This window comes from Salmo trutta, chromosome 30 (assembly GCF_901001165.1).
Source record: "Salmo trutta chromosome 30, fSalTru1.1, whole genome shotgun sequence".
Lineage (NCBI taxonomy): Eukaryota > Metazoa > Chordata > Actinopteri > Salmoniformes > Salmonidae > Salmo > Salmo trutta.
In genome coordinates, this window is record NC_042986.1 from 24,225,946 (window position 1) to 24,238,330 (window position 12,385).

The 12,385-nt window shown below is 49.4% G+C and overlaps 1 protein-coding gene across 2 annotated transcripts in view; it reads right to left on the minus strand.

Annotated features, from left to right (window-relative positions):
• Positions 1-12,385, minus strand: part of LOC115168317 (voltage-dependent L-type calcium channel subunit alpha-1D-like) — a 108,321-nt gene that overhangs the window by 35,499 nt on the left and 60,437 nt on the right. For both annotated transcript variants that reach the window (XM_029723469.1, XM_029723468.1), the window contains exons 10-15: positions 2,140-2,227; positions 1,973-1,999; positions 1,458-1,618; positions 938-1,163; positions 489-696; positions 129-249 (exon numbers count right to left, since the gene is read on the minus strand). In XM_029723469.1, coding sequence (XP_029579329.1) covers positions 129-249; positions 489-696; positions 938-1,163; positions 1,458-1,618; positions 1,973-1,999; positions 2,140-2,227 — 831 coding nt within the window. The remainder of the gene's footprint in view (positions 1-128; positions 250-488; positions 697-937; positions 1,164-1,457; positions 1,619-1,972; positions 2,000-2,139; positions 2,228-12,385) is intronic.

Genomic DNA, 12,385 nt, shown 5'->3' on the forward strand with positions numbered 1-12,385 from the left:
GTGCTGGGGTGGAACAAAAGCCTGCACATATTGCGTCTCTCTTGAACCAGTGGATAATACTGATCTAAATGCTATATGACTAGGGGCAGCTGAAGCCATGTGTTCTACATGTTTTAAAAACAGGATACAGTTTCCACAGACAAAGAGGATTATGAAGTAGATGCAGACGACCATGCCTGAGGAGAAGGGTCCACCGTACGCCATGATGCCGTCATACATCACAGCATTCCAATCCTCGCCTGTCAGGATCTGAGTCACACAACACAGTGTAGCACAACGTCATCCCAACGTTAGTACAACGCCTTCACGACATTATTACAATATTATTATATTATTACAAGTCATCACAATGTTATTACAACATCATATCACAATGTTATTACAATGTCATATCACGACATTATTACAACGCCATTATAACGTCATCACATTTTCATTATGTCAATAATCATTGTGAGAGAAACCAGGAACAGGTAGAGTCGTCCTACCTGAAACACTGTGAGTAGTGCTTGGGGGAAGTTGTCGAAGGTGCTCCTCTTAGTTATCGTCTCGTCGAAGTTGAACTTGCCTCCAAAGAGCTGCATGCCCAACAGAGAGAAGATGATGATGAAGAGGAAGAGCAGGAGCAGGAGGGAGGCGATGGACTTCATGGAGTTGAGCAGCGATGCCACCAGGTTACTGAGAGATGCCCAGTGGCTACAGGGCAGAGAGAGAAAGAGAAGGTCAAGATGAATGCACAAACAACCCATACGCAAGCATGCAAGCACACATACCGAGAGACTGATAAACATTCTTCCAACAGTATATGATACATCAAAACCAGTGAGCAAAGAAAGAGATGTGACGTGAACGAATCACAGAGGTAAACATTTTGCCAAAAGTACACCTCCACCACGTCAGTCTATGTCCAGACTCTCCTGAAGTCTCCCAGTCTCACCGTGTGACCTTGAAGATGCGTAGCAGGCGGACACAACGAAACACAGAGATGCCCAGGGGAGACATGATGGCCAGCTCCACCAGGATGGTCTCCACGATGCCACCACACACCACGAAGCAGTCGAAGCGATTGAACAGAGACACGAAGTAGGCCTGCAGGCCCAGACTATACATCTTCACCAGCATCTCACACGTAAACAGAGCCAGCAGAACCTTGTTGGCCACATCTGGAGAGCAGCGGACATCAGCATATAGACATTACAGTACAACATTTTCCAGTTATAAAGATCACTGCTATGGGGATCTGGTAGGAAGGGATACTGTATGCAGCAGATACAGTATCTGGGTAAGTCATAGGTATTGTCTGATTATCAAGGGCACTACTGTAGTATAATGACATTGTAGATTGTAAGATTCAAGGAGAACATAGTATGTATCCTGTGGGTTTCTGAGAAGGACACTAAGTACACATTATGCTAAAACTATGTGATTGGGAAATACCATTTTGACCCTCTACCCACCCTGGACGTCCGTGAGCCAGTTAGGCTGGTTGTAGTGCTCTGAGGAGATGGTGAGCGTGTTGAGAAACACCAGGATGATCACCAGCCAATAGAAAGACACCGACTTCACGGCAACACGACACTTCCTGCGGCAGAACCGGTTCCAGCGACGCCATCGCCGACTTCAAGAGAGAGGAAATTATGTCACGATCTGACTCGAATCAGGAAGTTGTGTTACATACTGGTTGATCATCAAAGGATTAAATGCACAGGTTAATTGTGAACTGTAATGAAATCATGCATGTTAGACAGAAGGTCTCAAACAATGGCAGGGTCACAGACTAAACAAAAGGCAGACATGGTGAGGATGATGAAGATGTGGTGATGATGAAGAGGACATAAGCAGGAGTGCAGTGACTGATCAGGATGGACAGTGTGTGTGGGGGAAAAACACAAGCGAGTGACGATGAATTTCCAGAATGTGCATCAGGGCCATGCAAAAAAACAATGACACATAGTACTGACAGAGGACTGACCTGTACTTTGATTTTATAATTTTTTGACTGAAGAAATGAAGAATCATATTGTTAATATCCATTTGCATGAATGACGTATTACAGTAGCTTTTTAAGCCAATTGTCTATTCAGGTAGAAAGAAACATTGAACCTTGACAGACAGACAGAGACAGACAGACAGACTCACCAGAGTGGTCCACAGCAGTTAGCCTTATCGTCCTCTCCGTTGGGGTTGTCAGTGTTCACAGACTCTGTCTCGCTGGCGGGCTTGCTTGCTGGGACATCACACAAACACAGGAAGTAAGGTGAGATCCAGTCGAACTATGGCTCTGACTTTCCAACCTAAAGAACCCTTATGATCAGGTTTGGGGAGAAACTGATTACATGTACATGTAATCTGATTTTAAAAAGACTATTACTGTAATCGGTTACATTACCAGCAAAAATATTGTAATCAGATTACAGATACTTTTGAAAAACTAGATGATTACTTCTTGGATTACATTTAAATTCAGAAAGGATGTTTGTGAAAAAATACATTATGACACCTTTCTGTTTTCTCAATGACATTCAATTCAGCATTGACAAAAGTTTGACCACAAGTCAGAGACCATTGACATTTACATTTACGTCATTTAGCAGACGCTCTTATCCAGAGCGACTTACAAATTGGTGCATTCACCTTATGATATTCAGTGGAACAACCACTTTACAATAGTACATCTATATATTTTTTTTTTGGGGGGGGGTTAGAAGGATTACTATATCCTATCCCAGGAATTCCTTAAAGAGGTGGGGTTTCAGGTGGTGTCTACCACCAGGTGTCTACCACTAGGATGACACGTCAAATGCGTTTGATGGATCCTTTTTGTCTCTCTCTAATGCCTTTTAAGGGCAAAGTAATCCAAAATTAACCGAAAGTTATCAGATTACGTTACTGAGTTTGAGTAATCCAAAAGTTACATTACTGATTACAATTTTGGACAGGTATCTAGTAACTGTAACAGATTACATTTAAAAAGTAACCAACCCAATCCGACTTATGGTTGAGTGTTTTGGGTAGTTTAAATCTAGTAAAGATGGCATGATTTCATATCCTCATAATTCAGTATAGGGCTCTTTGAGGACCATCATTGACAGTCATAATACAGAGGGCTGATTGCAGCACCTGCACAGATCATCCATGCTGTTTAGTATGTGAATGGGATAACAATAGTGTGGTTTCTGATAGGCTTAGAAACGTTTTACTACTAGTGGATCTGTGCAGATGCTGTACAAACCTTATGAATAAGTAAGTACAAGGTCAAAAATACTCCACAAAATATCTCAAGGAAAAATCCAAATCACAGTGCACAGAAATGGAGTAAAAAAACAAGGCTTATAAAAAAAAACTAAATAAAAGAAATGGCAATGAATGACTCAAAATGACCCCACAATGCATGTCTACAAGGCAATCTATCTATTTTGATTGTTTACAAATATGCATACCCTTTCCATAGTCAACATATCAATGTGTTCACATTTGCAGACAATATATCCCTTATTCACTTATGGTCCAGTTCCGGAGAATTCTAGGTTACAGTACAACATGCACATGACCTGTCACAAATCCCACCGAAGGTGGCTCCCCTGCCTGCTCGGGCGGCGCTCGGCGGTCGTCGTCCCCGACCTACTAGCCGCCGCTGATCCCTTTTTCCTTTTCGTTTGGTATGTCTTATTGTTTGCACCTGTTCCTCATTTGGGTCTTTTGATTTTGGTTATTTAAGCCTGGTTAGCCCGCCCAGGTTTGTGCGGGATTATTTAGCGTCAGGTTGTGTTTTGATGTGCTGGCGATCTACGACTGTTATATTTTATGCATGCTGTGCACCTGTTCTGGGCACTTTGCATTTTTTCCACGCCGGTTGTGTTGGCGTCGATCGTGTTGTGTTTTATTTAATAAACACAACGTTCCTTACCTCTGCTCTCTGCGCCTGACTCCTACCACCACTCCTAGCAACTACTGACTGAATCCCGCACCAACTATGGAGTCAGCAGGAGCAGCCTCCCCTCCTCTCCCATCGATGGAGGAACGGGTCCTCCACCATACCACCATCCTCCACCGAATCGGCTCAGCGATGGAGCAGATGATGGAGAGGATGGACCGATGGGAGAGGAGTGGCCTCCCTACCGCATCCCCAGCACCTATTCCCCCTCCAACATCTACCCCTCCACCGACGTCCGGACCCGGAGCCCTACGCCTGGCTCTCCCCAGGGAGTACGATGGAGCGGCGGCTGGGTGCCAGGGGTTCCTGCTACAGTTGGAGTTGTACCTGGCTACCGTTCGTCCGACTCCCTCGGGAGAGGAGAGCGTAAGCGTCCTCGTCTCCTGCTTAACGGGACGTGCCCTGGAGTGTGGTATGGCCCAGACTCGGCAAGGGATCACTACCCCGAGTTCACCCGCCATTTCCGGGCCGTGTTCAACCACCCAGCAGAAGGCCGGGCGGCGGGTGAACGGCTGTTCCACCTGCGGCAGGAGACGAGGAGCGCACAGGACTTTGCTCTGGAGTTCCGGACCTTGGCTGCTGGAGCGGGGTGGAACGACAGTGCCCTGATGGACCACTATCGGTGTAGCCTCCGGGAGGACGTCCGCCGTGAGCTAGCCTGTTGGGACACTACCCTCTCACTAGATGAACTAATCGACATGTCCATTCGTCTCGACAACCTGCTGGCTGCGCGCGGGCGTCCAGACAGGGCCCTGTTGGTTCCACCTCCAGGTCCTCCAGCTCCCATCCCTATGGAGCTAGGGGGGGCCGCGTCCAGGGGAACCGGAGGAGGAGGCTCCTCTTGTACCCAGTGTGGGAGGAGAGGACACACTACCGACCGGTGCTGGGGGAGCTCCTCTGGGAATCGGGATGGCAGGCGGAGCACTCCTCGTTCACCTCAGGTGAGTAAGCACCAACCTCACCCAGAGCTCCCTGTTGGTCATATGTTCGTTTTAGTAACTTTCCCCTTGTTTTCTCCCTCTTTCCAGCATAAGGCGCTAGTCGATTCAGGCGCAGCTGGAAACTTTATGGATCGTGGGCTCGCATTAAGGCTAGGGATTCCCCTGGTGTCGTTGGACCAACCTTTCCCCATGCACTCCTTAGATAGCCGACCATTAGGGTCAGGACTGGTCAGGGAGGCCACGGTGCCACTGGACATGGTAACGCAGGGGGATCATGGGAACGGATTAGTCTCTTCCTCATTGATTCTCCTGCGTTTCCGGTGGTGCTGGGGATTCCCTGGCTGGCCAATCACAATCCCAATATTTCGTGGAGACAGGGGGCTCTCAGAGGGTGGTCAGAGGAGTGCTCAGGCAGGTGTAAGGGAGTTTCCATCGGTGCGACGACGGTGGAGAGTCCAGACCAGGTTTCCACTGTGCGCATTCCCTCAGAATATGCCGATTTGGCTATCGCCTTCTGTAAAAAGAGGGTGACCCGATTACCACCTCATCGACGAGGGGATTGCGTGATAAATCTCCAGGTAAACGCTGCACTTCCCAGGAGTCACGTGTACCCATTGTCACAGGAGGAAACGTTGGCTATGGAGACATATGTCACGGAATCTCTGAGACAGGGGTACATTTGGCCCTCCATGTCACCCGTCTCCTCGAGTTTCTTTTCCGTGAAGAAAAAGGATGGAGGGTTGCGTCCGTGCATTGATTATCGAGGTCTAAATTCCATCACAGTAGGGTTCAGTTACCCACTACCTCTCATCGCTACGGCGATGGAATCATTTCACGGCGCGCGTTTTTTCACGAAACTGGACCTCAGGAGCGCTTACAATCTGGTGCGTTTCCGGGGAGGAGACGAGTGGAAAACCGCATTCAGTACCACATCGGGCCACTATGAGTACCTCGTCATGCCGTATGGGTTAAAGAATGTTCCAGCCGTCTTTCAATCCTTTGTTGACGAGATTCTCAGGGACTTGCACGGGCAGGGGGTGGTGGTGTATATTGACGTCATCCTGATTTATTCCGCCACCCGCGCCGCGCATGTCTCCCTGGTGCGCAAGGTGCTTGGGCGACTGCTGGAGAATGACCTGTACATCAAGGCTGAGAAATGTGAGTTTTTCAAATGAGCCGTTTCCTTCCTGGGGTATCGCATTTCCACCTCGGGGGTGGTGATGGAGGATGACCGCGTTAAAGCCGTGCGTAATTGGCCGACTCCGACCACGGTAAAGGAGGTGCAGCGGTTTTTAGGGTTTGCCAATTACTACCGGAGGTTTATCCGGGGCTTTGGTCAAGTTGCTGCTCCCATTACCTCACTGCTGAAGGGGGGTCCGGCGCGCTTGCGCTGGTCAGCAGAGGCGAACAGAGCGTTCAGTCGCCTGAAGGAGCTGTTTACCGTCGCTCCAGTGCTGGCTCATCCGGATCCCTCTTTGGCATTCATAGTGGAGGTGGACGCGTCCGAGACTGGGGTGGGGGCCGTGCTATCACAGCGCTCGGGCACGCCACCCAAACTCCGCCCGTGCGCTTTCTTTTCTAGGAAGCTCGAGCCGGTGGAGCAGAACTATGACGTGGGGGACAGGGAGTTGTTAGCTGTGGTCAAGGCTCTGAAGGTGTGGAGACATTGGCTTGAGGGGGCTAAGCACCCTTTCCTCATCTGGACTGACCACTGTAATCTCGAGTACATCCGGGCAGCTAGGAGACTGAATCCGCGTCAGGCCAGGTGGGCCATGTTCTTTACCCGTTTCCGGTTCACGATCTCTTATCGGCCAGGTTCACAGAACACGAAGGCCGACGCACTGTCCCGCCTATATGACACCGAGGAGAGGGCCATCGATCCGGCTCCCATTCTTCCAGCGTCGTGCTTGGTAGCTCCGGTGGTATGGGAGTTGGACGCGGAGATCGAGCGGGCGTTACGGTCGGAACCTGCACCATCGCAGTGTCCGGCAGGTGTTCAGTACGTACCGCTTGGTCTCCGTGATCGATTGATTCGATGGGCCCATAATCTCCCCTCCTCGGGTCACCCTGGGATCGAGAGGACAGTGCGGAACCTGAGGAGGAAGTACTGGTGGCCCACCTTGGGTAAGGACGTGCGGTTTTATGTTTCCTCCTGCTCGGTGTGCGCTCAGAGCAAGGCTCCTCGACACCTGCCTAGAGGGAAATTACACCCCCTCCCCGTTCCACAGCGGCCGTGGTCACACTTGTCAGTGGACTTCCTCACTGACCTTCCCGTATCTCAGGGGAACACCACTATCCTGGTCGTTGTGGATCGGTTCTTGAAGTCCTGTCGTCTCATCCCGTTGCCCGGTCTCCCTATGGCTCTGCAGACTGCGGAGGCCCTGTTTACCCATGTCTTCCGGCACTACGGGGTGCCCGAGGACATCGTTTCTGATCGGGGTCCCCAGTTCACGTCCAGAGTTTGGAGGGCGTTCATGGAACGTTTGGGGGTCTCGGTCAGCCTGAACTCGGGTTTCCACCCCGAGAGTAATAGGCAGGTGGAGAGGGTGAACCAAGAGGTGGGTAGGTTTCTAAGGACGTATTGCCAGGACCGGCCCAGGGAATGGGCGAGATACGTGCCATGGGCAGAAATAGCCCAAAATTCTCTACGTCACTCATCAACCAACATGTCACCGTTCCAGTGCGTGTTGGGCTACCAGCCGGTCCTGGCTCCATGGCACCAGAGCCAGACCGAGGCTCCTGCGGTGGAGGATTGGGTGCAGTGCTCGAAGGACACTTGGAGAGCCGTCCAAGACGCACTCACAAAGGCGAGTGGACGGCAGAAGAAGAGCGCTGACCAGCACCGCAGTGAGACCCCTGTGTTTGCACCAGGGGATCGAGTCTGGCTCTCGGCTAGAAACCTGCCCCTCCGCTTGCCCTGCCGGAAGCTGGGCCTGCAGTGTGTAGGGCCGTTTAAAGTCCTGAGGAGGATAAACGAGGTGTGTTACAGGTTACAACTTCCATCTTACTACCGTATTAACCCCTTGTTTCATGTGTCTCTCCTCAGGCCGGTGGTGGCTGGTCCCATGCAGGAAGGTGAGGTGCCGGAGGTTCCTCCCCCCCCCCGCTGGACATTGGGGGGTCCCCGGCGTATAAGATACGCGCCATTCTGGACTCCAGACTTCGGGGGGGGGGCCTACAGTACCTCGTCGACTGGGAGGGGTACGGCGTGGAGGAGAGGTGCTGGGTACCCAGGAAGGACATTTTGGACCCCCCACTACTGAGGGAGTTCCACCGCCTTCATGGGGATCGCCCTGCGCCTCGTCCTCCGGGTCGCCCTCAAGGTCGGTGGCGGCGCGCTGCGGGAGCCGCGCGTCAGGAGGGGGGTACTGTCACGAATCCCACCGAAGGTGGCTCCCCTGCCTGCTCGGGCGGCGCTCGGCGGTCGTTGTCACCGGCCTACTAGCCGCCGCTGATCCCTTTTTCCTTTTCGTTTGGTATGTCTTATTGTTTGCACCTGTTCCTCATTTGGGTCTTTTGATTTTGGTTATTTAATCCTGGTTAGCCCGCCCAGGTTTGTGCGGGATTATTTAGCGTCAGGTTGTGTTTTGTATTTTGATGTGCTGGCGATCTACGACTGTTATATTTTATGCATGCTGTGCACCTGTTCTGGGCACTTTGCATTTTTTCCACGCCGGTTGTGTTGGCGTCGATCGTGCTGTGTTTTATTTAATAAACACAACGTTCCTTACCTCTGCTCTCTGCGCCTGACTCCTACCACCACTCCTAGCAACTACTGACATGACCTCTCGTAACCTCTAGGAGCCTTAAACCTGCTGGTTGTGTTTCAAAATACTGATGTTTGATTCACAAATCCACCCACTCACTGCTTGTCCTACTTTACCAAAGAGTCAGGACAAAATGAGGACACAGATCTAATGAAGAGTAGTAGTAGAGAGGATTGAACACAACAATTGGACAAGCACACATCAAACTAGTAGCAAAGCACAAGCAAGCAAAGGAGGGAGGGCAAAACACACAAACACAACCCAATTTACCCTGTGTCTCTGTGGACTGGCTGAACCAGCCAAACTTCCCTTTCTTCTTCTCCGTTAGGTCAGCCAGTGTCACGCCTTGGTGTTTTAAAGGCATGCAGTACATGCATTTAAACAGCAGAGGGAGCAGTGAGTCAGTAGAGAACAAGAGAGAACAGATATCTACTACTATATAAGCAGTTAGGAAGAGACTAGAGAAGCACTAAACAAAACATAAGAGACAAAAGAGAAGAGGAGCCAATAACTGGAAGGCATGAAAGAAGGAGAGAAGAAGAAGCAGTTGTAGAGCAGAGGAGAGAAGAAGAAGAAGGACATCTATTAGTAGCAGCTAGTGGGCCACAGAGTTGAACTCTACGCAGAACAAAACATGTACATTAAGGAAAGTATAGTACAGTATGGTACCTAGACACCACACATAGACAACTGACATAGAGGGGGCTAATAGTCTAACACAGTGCCAGATTATACACTACACAGATATGCACTAATAAAGCTTTCTGTGGAGACCTAAATCCAGTGGGTAGATGGATAGAGCTAGGGCTGCGGCAGTGCCAGGCAGAGCAGTGGGAGAGGCTTTTCCAGAAACAATCATACATTTTTTTTGGAGGGGTTGTATTTATTTATTTATTTATTGTGATGAATCTTTTTTACCACTTTTCTCCCCAATTTCATGGTATCCAATTGGTAGTTACAGTCTTGTCTCATCGCTGCAACTCCCGTACGGACTCGGGAGAGGCGAAGGTCGAGAGCCATGCGTCCTCCGAAAGACAACCCAACCAAGCCGCACTGCCTTTTAACACAATGCCCACTTAACCCAGAAGCCAGCGGCACCAATGTGTCAGAGGAAACACACCGTACACCTGGCTACCGTGTCAGCATGCACTGCACCCGGCCCACCATAGGAGTCGCTAGTGCATGATGGGATAAGTACATCCCTGCAAACCCTCCCCTAACCCGATCCATGCTGGGCCAATTGTGCGCCGCCCCATGGGTCTCCCGGTCGCGGCCGGCTGCGACAGAGCCTGGACTCAAACCCAGAATCTCTAGTGGCACGGCTAGCTCTGCGATGCAGTGCCTTAGACCACTGCGCCACTCGGGAGGCACAATCATCTCTTTTTAAACAGACTCACACAGACACCTCAAGGCCTCAAGGGATTCTACCACTGAGTCATGTTTGCCAAGAACCCCCATTCACAATCACAGCCTAACATTACTTTCACTGGCTGTAAGCCAAAGCATTTGCAACACTGCTACTGAACATGTATAAATACACTATCTGAACATGTATAAATACACTATCTGAAATTAAATGTTCAAATATAAACCTTACATTATTGAGGATGGAGTTTGTTTGGGTTATCCTGATCATGATAAGACACTGCCGTAGTATTTACTGCTTTTTGTTTACAATAGCAACCAGCTCAACTAATGTCCCACACAAAGTGAATGAGAAACAGTACATCAATACATAGCTACCATGTAGAGCCCAATAGTGAGAGTACTGCTGATACCGTAGATGAGGCACTCAATCCTACCGGCATGCATTAGTCTAACTCTCTAGATCTCCCAGGCTTTACAGTTAATGACGGGGGAGACAAAAATAGAACAATAGCATCACTGATGTGCCTATTATGTCTACTAAAAATTACCCAGATGAGATGGATACTACAGCCAATATCTCTCTCTCTCTCTCTCTCCCCCTACTAAAATGTGCATGCATGCACACACAGTCAGTCAGTCAGTCAGTCAGTCAGTCAGTCAGTCAGTCAGTCAGTCAGTCAGTCAGTCAGTCAGTCAGTCTACATACACTATGATGGGCATTAATATGGAGTTGGTCCCCCCTTTGATGCTATAACAGCCTCAACTCTTCTGCGAAGGCTTTCCATGTTGGAACATTGCTGCGGGGACTTGCTTCCGTTCAGCCACAAGAGCATTAGTGAGGTCGGGCACTGATGTTGGGCAATTAGGACTGGCTTGCAGTCGGATTTCCAATTCCTCCCAAAGGTGTTCGATGGGGTTGAGGTCAGGGCTCTCAAACCATTTCTGATTGGATCTTGCTTTGTGCACAGGGGCATTGTCATGCTGAAACAGGAAAGGGCCTTCCCCAAAATGTTCCCATAAAGTTGGAAGCACCGAATCGTCTAGAATGTCATTGTACGCTGTAGCGTTAAGATTTCCCTTCACTGGAACTAAGGGGCCCGAATCATGAAAAACAGCCCCAGACCATTATTCCTCCTCCACCAAACTTTACAGTTGGCACTATGTATTGGGGCAGGTAGTGTTGTCCTGGCATCCGCCAAATCCAGATTTGTCCGTCGGACTGCCAAATGGTGAAGCGTGACTCATCACTCCAGAGAACATTTCCACTGCTCCAGAGTCCAATGGTGGCGAGCTTTACACCACTCTAGCATTGGCATTGCGCATGGTGATCTTAGGCTTGTGTGTGGCTGCTTGGCCATGGAAACCCATTTCACGAAGTTCCCGACAAACAGTTATTGTGCTGACGTTGCTTCCAGAGGCAGTTTGGAACTTGGCAGTGAGTGTTGCAACCGAGGACAGACGATTTATACACGCTACGCGCTTCAGCACTCGGCAGTCCAATTCTGTGAGGTTGTGTGGCCTATCACTTTGCAGCTGAGCAGTCGTTGCTCCTAGACATTTCCACTTCACAATAACAGCACTTACAGTTGACCAGGGCAGCTCCAGCAGGGCAGAAATTTGGCGAACTGACTTGTTGGAAAGGTGGCATCCTATGACGGTGCCATGTTGAAAGTCACTGAGCTCTTCAGTAAGGCCATTCTACTGCCAATGTTTGTCTATGGAGATTGAATGGCTGTGTGCTTGAATTTATACACCTGTCAGCAACACGTGTGGCTGAAATAGCCGGATTCACTAATTTGAAGGGGTGTCCACATACTTCTGTATATATAGTGTACCTACAATAGCAAGTGTCTCATCCCAACAGGAAGCGCTTTGTCATCATGCATCATGCTGCACACGCTTACATAAAGAGGATTTGGATTACTGTCTCTTTCTTCCACATAAGTCATATTATCATCATTCCTGTGTGTGTGTGTCTGTGTGTCTGTGTGTGTGTGTGTGTGTGTGTGTGTGTGTGTGTGTGTGTGTGTGTGTGTGTGTGTGTGTGTGTGTGTGTGTGTGTGTGTGTGTGTTTGTGTGTTACGGCTGAAGCAGCAGGCATGACATTCACTTTCATTTGATTTACCCAGAATGATAACAATTTCTCAGGAAGTCCTGGGATCAATAGCAATAGGATCCAGTGACATAACATCACAGGAACAGGTGGTAGAACCAACAGGGAACAAACAACCATTATTGCATTCCAAAAACAGATTTATTTAAAACCTGTTTAAAACCTAGACCTCTGTCTCTGTCTCTGAACCACACAGCTGGCCAGGTGCTGGTAACAGGGTAGAGTAGACTTTCAGCATGACTTTAGAGAAGAGCACTCAACA